Raw genomic sequence first — 11,168 nt, forward strand, 5'->3', positions numbered from 1 at the left:
CACACACACACACACACACACACTGCTCAACCTTAATCTGCCAATATATTCCTGCAGAGTATTTAAACTCTACAGGAATCATCAGCCTGTGTAGCGCACCTAGCAACGCAACACTTAGCAACGCAACATCTATCAAACCGTAGCGTTTTATTAGACATACTTAACTTGAGTGTGAAATGTTTCTGAGTGTTGACAGAGTCAAAAACAAAGGCAACATTTGATTACACAACCACAGAAGTACCAGCCTTTCAAAAGAGACACACATTTTGCGTTAACTGTTGTAGCTTCCTGTCGGTGCTAAACTAAATATTTTTGTTTAAAAAATATATAAAATTGCCCAAAATATAAACTAAATAGACAGGTTACATTTGAAATGAATAATTTTACACATAATTGAGATTCATCAAACGTTTCTTCTACTGTAAGTTTGATAACACAAAAAGCAAGTGTATTCATTTTTTTTGTATTAAGGACAATTGAAAATTAGACTAATTAATTTTTCATGTGAAAGCTTACAGCTCATTCATATCAAAAAGACAACAATGGCTGGATTCATCGTTGAAGCCCTCAACAAAATAACAGGCTGTGTGCCTCAAATAAAAGTTTCTTAAGGGATGATGTGAACAAACTGCAAAGTCATCCTATCTGAGGCTTAATTAAAAACAGACATGGTTAATATATAAACAGCACTTTTGCCTGATTTATTATTTACTTATTTTTCCTGCATAAGCACCTCTTCTCCCGGAAACCAATCTAAGAGGCAAAGATAAACTACAACGTTTTGCGGGATTCCTCAAAGGAAGGAGTCTATTTTGAGTTAGCCTGTTGTGCAGTGTGGGAGAGCAGCTGAGATTGTTTCTATCACATTCTTGAGATGTTAAAGTGCAAAAGGTTAATGCTGCAAAAACAAGCCCCCAGCGCCCCCCCGTCCCGCTAGGGATGCACAAAATAACACAGAGGAGCCCTCACGTAGAGCATCCTCAGCAGGAGGAAGAGGCTGTGTGAAAACAGTCTGTGTGAGTCAGTGGGACAGGAAGGCAGAGCGCTTCAATGCGTCGCTGAGGTCAGGCTGATTGTTTCAGGGTGACGCCACAGCATGAAGTAAGGCATGACCTCAGGGAGCTAAAAGGCTGGTAGCCACACCGATAGCGCAGAGCGGAGCGAAACCCGGCAGGCAGGACGCCTGATCGGGTTTTTACAGTGGAGCCTAATCGCTGGGGGGGGATTAGTGTCTGTATAAGCAATCATTGCAATATTTAACTGATTGCTCCAGGGGGACACGGTCCCACGGGAAACTCCAATTTTGGAGACACTTATATGGCCAAAACCCTCTGGTACAAATGGCTCATCTTTATATACAGGAATTAAATTTATACTCCAGCCGTGAGGCTTCTGCTGTTTGGAGTAAAGAAAGCCTTCAGAGGAACCCGAGAAACAAAAGGCTGTCGGGTTTAGATAAAACACTAAGTCTTCATCATTCCCAGACTATAGAAACAGTGGGGAAATTATTCTTTAAATAAAGAGAAATTTTTATTTTTGGTTTTTAATTAAAGCAAGATTCCTTATCTGTCCTCATGTACCGTTCTGCTCTGATAACCGGGTTGATTTTGCAGTAAAAATAAGAAAACTTTTAAATTACTTGAATTTTGACATTTTCCACTGACCTGGAACATTTTGAGCACCATCTGTCTGAAATATACTTAACAGGTTAAAGATAAATAAAGTCCAGAAAAAGTCACTGGGTCGGATGTAAAACTTTTGGGCTTTGATTTCATTTTTGTGAGAAAAGTGTTTGTAAAAATCACCAGATTTGATCTTGTCCCTTATGCAGGGATTTACAAGACGTTGTGCTGATATACCTCCTTATATTTTAGTGATGTATTAAAATTGAAGAAGTTTAGATGCATTATCATTGGTGAGGAAATACCAAAGTGCTCAGCTTCCTGTCCTGGTTCAGCCGGTGTTGCATTAAACGTTCTCCATCTCACTCAATGCTGATCCCAGTACAGCATCGAACTCCAAACAGGAAACCCTGCATCTCTGATCTCACCGTCTGCACCGCTGCTAACGTTGCAATATGTCAACTCAGCAAAACAAACCGCTAATATGCTGTTGGTTGATGCGTCGTGAGTCATCCCAGACGAAATTTAAGGAAGCTGCATTTCTGTGGCTGTTACAGCAGCAGGATGCAGCTGCTGACTGAACTTCTACTTCACACAGTTGTCACATCAGTGTCATATAAATATGTTTAAACTTTATCCACTTAAGTTCTTCTCTTTTCAAAGTGCAATGATTGTCCATCAAGCCGCTTTAGTGGTTACAGAATCAGAAATGGTTGTTCAGTTGTTTTATTCATCCATCCCCCACATTTCCACTAATTGAATAAAAGTCCTTTTGAAAACAGTAACTATGTCACCTTCTGTTGTAATAAAAATGCTGTATAGATAACAAATATGACTTAAAATAAATTCGACTTCATAATTTAATGCCCTGAAATTGGGTCTCTGTCTCTTTAAGAACTCCTGCTCTTTCTGAAACTTCCTTCAGGAAGTCGTCACATCATGGCTCCTCTATTAACCCTTTAGCAGTGTTTTCACCAGCGTTTCACTGAGAAGTAGCTCCTATAATGAGCTCAGCAGGTGTTTGCTAATAGCTGCTGGCTAGTCTGAAGGAGCTTTGGAGAGCTGCTATGTGAGAATGAAGCTCAGAAACTGCAGCTCTGAGGAGGAGCTGCGTCTCGAAGGCGGAGCTAAGTACACCCAGGCGTTTTGCTCAGTCAAATGGATCAAGGATTTCTCAAAGAAGAATGAAAGAATCAAGGCAACAAACTTAAAGTTTGTTTTTGATCACTAAATTTGTAACATGACGCAAAGCTAAAACAGTACATTTTATATAATATTGCTTCTTTAAATAAATGCTACTGAGTTTCCAGCCGGAAAGTCGATAAATATGATAAAATCCACAATTAAAAATTCAAACTTCTCCCTACGATTCTTATTGAAACTCCTGGAAGTGATTTGTCACACAATCATTTCCCACTGAAAGACGAACTGTTGAAATGCACCACTCAAAGACAAAAATAATTTCAGCATCCATAACAAGGCTGAGTGTGTGTAAACTTCTCACTGAAACTGTGTTTTTGCTCCCACATCCAAAGCAGTGTGGTAGTAAAGTCTCTCGCCTCTGGCTTCAATCCAGGCTGTGTGGGCTTTTCTGTGTGGAGTTTGGATACTTTTTCCGTCTCTGTGTGGGTACTCCCTGTGTGCATCGGCTCCCTGCCTCTGTCCAAAACATGTAGTTTGGAAAGGTTGACAGACCAGTCCTGTCCTGGTGAAGAAACGCGCAGCAGCAATCCAAACCAAGCGACTTAAAGCTGCTCGTCAAGACGTAGAAGCTAAATCGACACACCACATCAGTGACTAACCAACAGGATTGTCCTCTAGTGCGCTCACCTGAGTGGTATCTTGATGGCGACGTAGCGGTCGATGGCGATGGCGAGCAGGCTGAAGATGGAGTTCTGGGTGAGGACCAGGACAAAGCACGCTATGAACAGGCAGCCGTAGAAGTTGGAGCAGAATCCCGTGCTGATGACGATGGCGAACGGGATGGCCAGGACTCCCACAGCGATGTCGGCCACGGCCAGCGACACCACGAAGAAGTTGGTGATGCTCTGCAGGTTGCTGTTGAGGCAAACGGCCCAGCAGACCAGCACGTTCCCCAGGACGGAGAACACGGCGATCAGCAGCTCCAGGACGATGTAGAGGATGCTCTCGCTGGTGAGCATGGTGACACGGGATGAGAGGTCGCTGATGAGGAGGGAGGGAACCGCTCAACGTCCATAGCTGCAGCCTGTCGGCCTCCAAACCTCCTCACCTCCACGGCTTACAGAAGCATCCAAAAGAAAGAAAGGAAAAAAATCTCCAGCAAGGGCAAGTTCACATCTGGACAGCTGTAAAACTGATGTTTAATCCAGCTTCACATGAGGCTCTCTCTAATCCACATAAAAAATAAATAAAAATAAAAAGTTCCTCTTTTGTCTCTGTTTCAACTCCTTCCCATCAGTGTGCTTCTTTTCCAGGAATCCTGGAAGGGCTGAGAGGCATCATGGGAACATCATGCTGCTGGAGATAAAATATCGACAGAAAACAGAAAGAGGAAGTGCTGTTACTCTACAGGAAGTCACTTTAAATACTGATAATGAGATGAGCTTACGGGCAAAAACAGACATCAAGTTTCCTGAAAATGAAATAAGCAGTAGTAAAGCATTGAAGCTAGCTAAACGTAAAACATTCATATATAACCATTAATGTCATTTCGGAAAACTTTTGATAGAACCAGTCTGACAACATGAAGTAGACCAAAGGGTCTAGAAAGACTCAAAACCAGATGAAAGACTATCAGTCTGGAAAATCTTCCAGAAGTGTTGAGACTCCAGAAATTACAATAAGAGCCATTCACAAGATTCACAGAAATGTTCTGATAAAAACGACTTAACAGGAGCTCATCCATAGCTCGACCAGAACATCACAAACCCAGAGAAACATCCAGAAACATCCAAATGATCATCAACAATCAGACTCAGACTGGGTAAAACATGCCAAAGCCAAAACCTCTGCAGAGAGAAAAGGATGCATCTATCCATCAGACTTGTTGAGAAGTGTGTGTCCCTTTAAATTTGGTATCAAGTTAAGACAGAAGGACGCCACGCAGACAACATGGTGGTCATAGTGTGATGGTGTTGAGCTGCTTTACTGCTTCAGGACTTGACGCAAAAGCAAACCAGGTACTACGTCTCTGACTCAAACCTAATACAAAAATAACTAAGGTTTTCAGGTGGATTAGTCAAAGTCTAGGCTTACACTGCTGCAAAACAACTCATCTTAGAAAACACTTCAACATGGCTGAATTAAAGCAATTCTGCACACATGAAACATGAGATTTAATAGCGTAGTTGGGTTATTTTTTCACATGTGATAAGAAATAATTTGAAAAGTGAATTTTCTATTTACTCAGTTTATCTGGATATTAAGGGTTTTGTTTGATTATCTAAAACATTTAGCAAAAGCAGAGGAACCACAGAGGGCAGCAGGTCCTGTGTGTACAGACATAAAAATGGTAAAAACTCAAATAGGTTTTTGAAACTAAGCGTAGTTTTGACACTGACATCCATAAACATCCATAAACATCCATAAACACATCAGTCTCCATTAACGGCTCTGTTTGCATGCAGGTTGCTGGGCTGGTGGTTTCATAAACAGAGCAGCAACGTGAGAGCAGTTTGTATAAAAAAAAAAAAACATCTATATTCAGTAAATATGAAGTTCTTTCTGGCCAGTGACCATTTATGATATTAATTTAAAGTTTGAAATGACAACACTGACTTTAACCAATTCTGTTTTTTTTTTTGTTTTTTTTTTAAATTTCACATAAAAGTTATCTGATGAATAAATCAGGTTTGAATTCAGCAGAAGGTGAAAGAATAACAAGATTAAACCAGTTTACATCAAATTCCTAACATCAGAATATGATTTTAATTAAGCTAAATCCAAAATGTATCTGAATACTCTATATTGTGTAGCTGATTAATGCATCTATAGACCAACAATGGTGGGAATTATTTTTTGATGCATTTAAGTATTAGGAAAAATCTTATTTTTTCCGTACTTAACTATGTGATTCCTTTTGTGCATCTCTAATAATCATAAAGTATTGATAATAGTACAGTTTCTAATTGATATTTTACTATTCACTCACATACTTCAAAACAAGCATGGAAAATATTTAAAAATGAATTGTCGCACTTGTTCACATGTATTTAGAATTTCAAAACATCTTGTCACATAATTGGATCATGTTATTAGAGGAAATGACAGTACCAAACTCACTTTTAAAGCTACAGTACATTCATTTTACAGATGTACCAATATAAAATCATCTCCTCTTAAAATCTCTGCTAACCCAGTTGATGCAATGCGGGCTCAGAAAGTGGCAGGTAATTTTCCTTTTTTTTTTTTTTTTTTTTGCAGATTTTTCAGATTCGAAGTGAATATTTTCAGCTTTGTGAGTGCAGTGCAGGGTGATTTACATCAGCTCAGACAGTTAGCTAACACTTGTTGATGCAGATGGGGAAGTGATGGAGGTGACAGAGGGGAAAGCTGCTTCCTGCTGCACAGACAAAGGCTCAGTCTGTTGGTCGAAACGTTGCAACGCGCTGCGAAAGGTTGCCACCGGGGAAAAATTCCCCAGGATAAATCAACATTTTGTTCAGTGAAATGATTGTAGAGATATGTGTTGGTACAGATAAATGTGTGTGATGCCACCTTCTCTGAGGATATTTTCAATATTAATTTGTAAACTAAGTTATTATCTCTGGACCTAGAGAGTCTAGAGATCTAGAGTCAGCACACAGCTTCAGTGATTACAGCTGGAAACCAGAGATCAGGCTGAACTCTGACCGGATTCTTCAGGTCAGAGTTCAGAACCGGTGGGCATGTGAGGGCGGCCAAGACCAAGAGGAACCTCCATGTTGTCCAATAAGCATTGCAGAACCCTACAACATCTGAGCCTATCACTGGAACCAAAGGTAAAGCCATCTTTACACCCAGGTGTTATCCTGTACCATGTCTCAGCTGGACTTTACGCAGGTTGCCGTTAACAACAGCAGACAGCTGTGTTTAAAGTTGTGCTTTGCCATAAGTCATGATGATGATGATGATGATGATGATGATGATGATGACGACTGACATTACAACACAGTCAGTGGCTGCATTTCCATTCACCCACTTCTTCAGAATTTTGTAATTTGGCATTTCAAAACTAAACTTGCTTAATGGAAACATGTTAATTTAAAAAACATGTTAAAAAACATTTCTGACCATCAAAATTGGCTTATTTTGCAAAAGTGTTTGTTTTTTTTGTTTTTGTTTTTTGCGTCACACGAATCATGTGATCGACAACTGGATGTTGCCACTGGCACAAACCACAAAGAAGAAGACAGGGAAGTAGTTGGAGGATGATGATTCTGCATTTTTGGTTTTTGGCTCATCGCGTTTACAAACTTATTCACCTGAGCTTTTAATTGTGTTTCTTCTTTATTGGAACCACTCCAATTCTGAAATTGTGTCATTAGTGGAATATTGACAAAGTTTTGCACATACAATGTAAATCGCATGGTGGTGCTGAAGAGAGAGGGCCCAAGCAAATGTTTTACGTTTTGTTATCTTAAGTTATTTGTTCAAGGTTTCCTAGAGCTAAGGTGATCGCTTAGGGGCGTGGCCTCATGTTTACCAGATAGTAGCAACAGGTCAACCTTTTCTGTTGACCGTCATTCTGATCCACCGTCATTCTGATCCACCGTCATTCTGAATGCCATTTTGCATAATTTTTCCGTCCTGATCACAAGAGTGTATTTGTTTCGATTGAGCCAAAGTCCTTTATCATAAGTTTAAAAAAATAAATACGAAAATGCAAGTTGGGCTCATCGTGACTTATTAGTACCAGAACCTACTCAGTGCTGTTGGACTGGAGTCACTGCACCAATTGTGTTGTGGAGAGACACATTGTGTTGACAACTAGGACCTGCGGTTGTTCCCAGATTGAACGTGTGTGAGAATCAGCACGGTTCTGATTCCGGGTGTGGAGGATCCGTCAGAACAGCTGAAGAAGAGGAAACAACAGATCCTGAATGCCTGACGCACCATCCTGCATTTGATAACTACAACGTGGTCACATGACCTTTCCACAAAAAGTCTAGCTTGCCTAGAATAAATTCTGGGTGCATTTACAGTGGAGACAGATAAGAGCATGCACCATTAATCACATTTCAGATGGCTGTGTGAACAGAACCCATTAGCTCAGCAGAGTCTGACAGCTGGTCACAGACATCCAGCTTCTGCTAATCAGAGTCTGGGGGGAAAAAAAACGTCTGATGCCATGCTGAGCTCGAAAGTTTAACTTCCTTTAAAGATTAACAGATCTAATATCACCCCAAAAATCTAGAATAAATATGTCACTTAAAGGCTAATAGTGAAGTCAGAGAATTAAATGTCTCATCCAGCCCTTTAATATCCATTGCAACCATTTAGCTGTGCAAAATGCCTGAGTGGATCTAGCGCTGCCTTTGAGGATGAAGCTCCTCCAGCTTCTGCCTCACAGAGCAGCTCTCTCCTGTCACTCCCACTCAGCTCCTTCAGACTAGCCAGCAGCAATTAGCAAACACCTGCTGGACCTGAGCATCTGCTGAGCTCATTATAGGAGCCACTTCTCAGTGCAAAACTGGTAAAAATGTTGTTAAAAGATTAACATAGGAGCCATGTTACGATGACTTCCTGAAGGCGGAGTTTCAGAAAGAGCAGGAGTTTTTTAAAGAGACAGAGTGAAATTTCTTTTAAGTCATATTTGATATATGCAGCATTTTTACAACAACTGAAGATAACATAGTTATTTGATCATGCTATAAAATGGCACTATTTTCCTGGAAAATACATAGTACTGCCCTTTTAAAGAAGAACATCATTAACCATACATTTCTGACCATTCAATGCGCTCATACAGAAAATCTGTGAAGGGCACTGAAAAGTAAGTTTTCCAAACAACAGCCAAGAAACCAGAGAGCCTTTAAATGTTTCTGTGGACGACAATTTCTCCTGAGACGTGAGGAAACTTGGTCACCGGCAGTAGAAAAAGTAACTGTGCCTGTCAACAAAGATTTCATGGATAAGACACGTCTTGATGGAGAATCCGTTACTTATTTTACTTTGTAACATGCAAATATATTTTCCTACTTCTTTAATAATGTGCTCTAATAACATTTTTATTTTTACTGTCAGTAAATTCACAGAGAAACAAAACTAACATAAAAATGAGAAACTCTTCATTGCTGTATAAGTAAGCAAAGTTATAAAGCAATAATCAACGGGGGATCTGGGTATTTATTTCCCCACCACACAGCACTTGTGAGTAAAGTGAATTCATGGAGTCGCCCGGACGCTGACTTCTTCCCCATCTGTCAGAAAAAAATGACAAAACATTCAGCAGGGACCATTTACTAACTGTGTTTGTTTGTTCAGTTCTTGACTCGAGTGCGTCGGGACATTCGGTTTCCATCCGTCGGAGCAGAATTTTGCTCACATCTGCGTTAACGCGACTATGTTTCATGGATCCTCGATGGGTTCAGTTTGAAGCAAAGTGGCTGTTATCAGAACGCAGGATCTGAATCATGGAGGATAATTAATAGCGGGCGTAATTAGACTCCTGGATATCTGCAAGCCGTCTGTTTCAGACAGTTGCTGTTTTTACAGAGCCGTTTCCCTCGGAGGGAACGCTCCTTTAGGTTTTCAAAGATAACAGCTGCACTGGAACTCAAAGGTCTTTGCTCTCCCAGTCAGACTTTTCCCTCTGGGTTGGATAAGACATCATTTCTACAGACTTGTTATTTTGGAAGCCGGCGCAGTTATCCGTTTGTATTTTTATTCTTTTGGACTTGCAGACAAGATTCTTGTTGATTTTAGGTCTCTTATGGTTTTAAGCAACATCACAATGGATTGCATGAAAGTACGTTCCAGCCACAGCAGTGTGAAACAAACAAACAAAAACAAAAAATCCCAGAGGACAATAATGGGAGTTATGAATATCTGAAACGGCAGTGACAGTCCCATGACAGCGATGTTTCCTACCGAATTAAACTGACCTAAAATGGAGCTACAGAGTTCAGTGGAGACACTCCAGGGACTGTCACTGAGGCAGAGCTTACCCACCTGAAAGGTCCGATTCTGGTACCACTAGGAGACCGCAAGCAATGACTTTAGAGCTCTCAGATTCACTGGCTTGATGTCTCTCAACCATAAAGATGAAACCACCATTGATAAGGTGGAATAACTCTAAACGTGAAGTAAAATGATGTAAAGCATGCTCAGTTGCCTTGTTGCTGAAATGTCCAATAGAAAAAAAACTTGATGATAAAAATGGACATCTGTTAACATTAAAGGGGCATTTTTATGTGTTTTCCAGCCATATAGTGTCACTTTATAGCATAATCAAGTAACTATGTTACATTCAGTTGTTATAATAATGCTACAAATATCAAATATGTATAAAGAAATATAAAGAAATTTGACTTCAAAATTTAACATCTTGAAATGATTAACCCTTTAGCAACGTTTTTACCAGAGTTTCACTGAGCAGTAGCTCCTATGATGAGCTCAGCTGATGCTCAGTTCCACCAGGTGTTTGCTAATTGCTGCTGGCTAGTCTGAAGGAGCTGAGTGGGGGAGAAACTGCAGCTCATTGGAGGAACTTCATCCTCAAAGGTACCACTCAGTCCACCCAGGCATTCTGCACAGCTGAGTGGTTGCTATGGTGATTCAAGGATGCACTTTCCACATTTTTTTTTAGAGGGGGTTAATTATTGTTTATTCCACTGGTCCTGATAGAACAAAAGTGAACACGGGTTGCTGGGTTTGTGGTGCCACTTCCAATGAAAGAAAACAAAAAGTCAAAATGGTAATTAATAAATAAATAAAATTTCTGCCTTACATTTTTCATTTGAAGATCTCTTTGTAAAATAAAAAAAAGACTAAATAATAAAATGTATAAATAATCAAATGTATCTTTGTTTATCTTTCTCCTGTTTTAAACGTGGGCATGGTATCTGTGTGTCGGCTTGATGCCATCATGAAGACAGAAAAACAGGGAGCTGGTTATCAACCTTCAGATGTTCTCCTGAATTGTACGTCCATCAACCTATTTTTTACTTTGCAGTGAGGCGCTCCGACCGCCGTAATGTAGCAGCTAAAAAAACTGCATTCTGTGGACTTTTTAAAATCTTTAAAATCTTTCACATAACCCCCAATGTCTGGGATTGCTTCGTCTCGGGGACCAGGATATATAAGCAACAGAAACGTGTGTGGGCAGGGCACCAAGTCTGGCATTAGCCCAGGCACCCATTATCTCCTAAATCCGGCCCTGGATCCGGTCACAGGATAAACATAGCAATAAACAAGAGAAATATCTTCATAAAACACCTAATGAGTCTCAGCAATGACAAAGCCTGGTGCAATAAATGGAACCAATGAATGGCACAGGAGTAGGAGAGAGTAATAAATGAATTATAAAAGCGGATAAAACTGGAAATAGACATGACAAGTTGACAAATGTTAGATAAAAAATAT

The 11,168-nt window shown here is 40.1% G+C and overlaps 1 protein-coding gene across 2 annotated transcripts in view; it reads right to left on the bottom strand.

The window, feature by feature from the left end:
* Positions 1–11,168, bottom strand: part of adora2aa (adenosine A2a receptor a) — a 16,011-nt gene that overhangs the window by 3,816 nt on the left and 1,027 nt on the right. Inside the window, exon 2 of one of the 2 annotated variants that reach the window (XM_016661062.1) lies at positions 3,453–4,118. In XM_016661062.1, the coding sequence (XP_016516548.1) occupies positions 3,453–3,784 (332 nt within the window). In that variant the 5' untranslated portion in view covers positions 3,785–4,118. Of the gene's footprint in view, positions 1–3,452; positions 4,122–11,168 lie in introns of both variants that reach the window. The other variant, XM_007572837.2, reaches the window with a different exon arrangement.

The sequence above is a fragment of the Poecilia formosa genome, unplaced genomic scaffold (assembly GCF_000485575.1).
Source record: "Poecilia formosa unplaced genomic scaffold, Poecilia_formosa-5.1.2 Scaffold309, whole genome shotgun sequence".
Lineage (NCBI taxonomy): Eukaryota > Metazoa > Chordata > Actinopteri > Cyprinodontiformes > Poeciliidae > Poecilia > Poecilia formosa.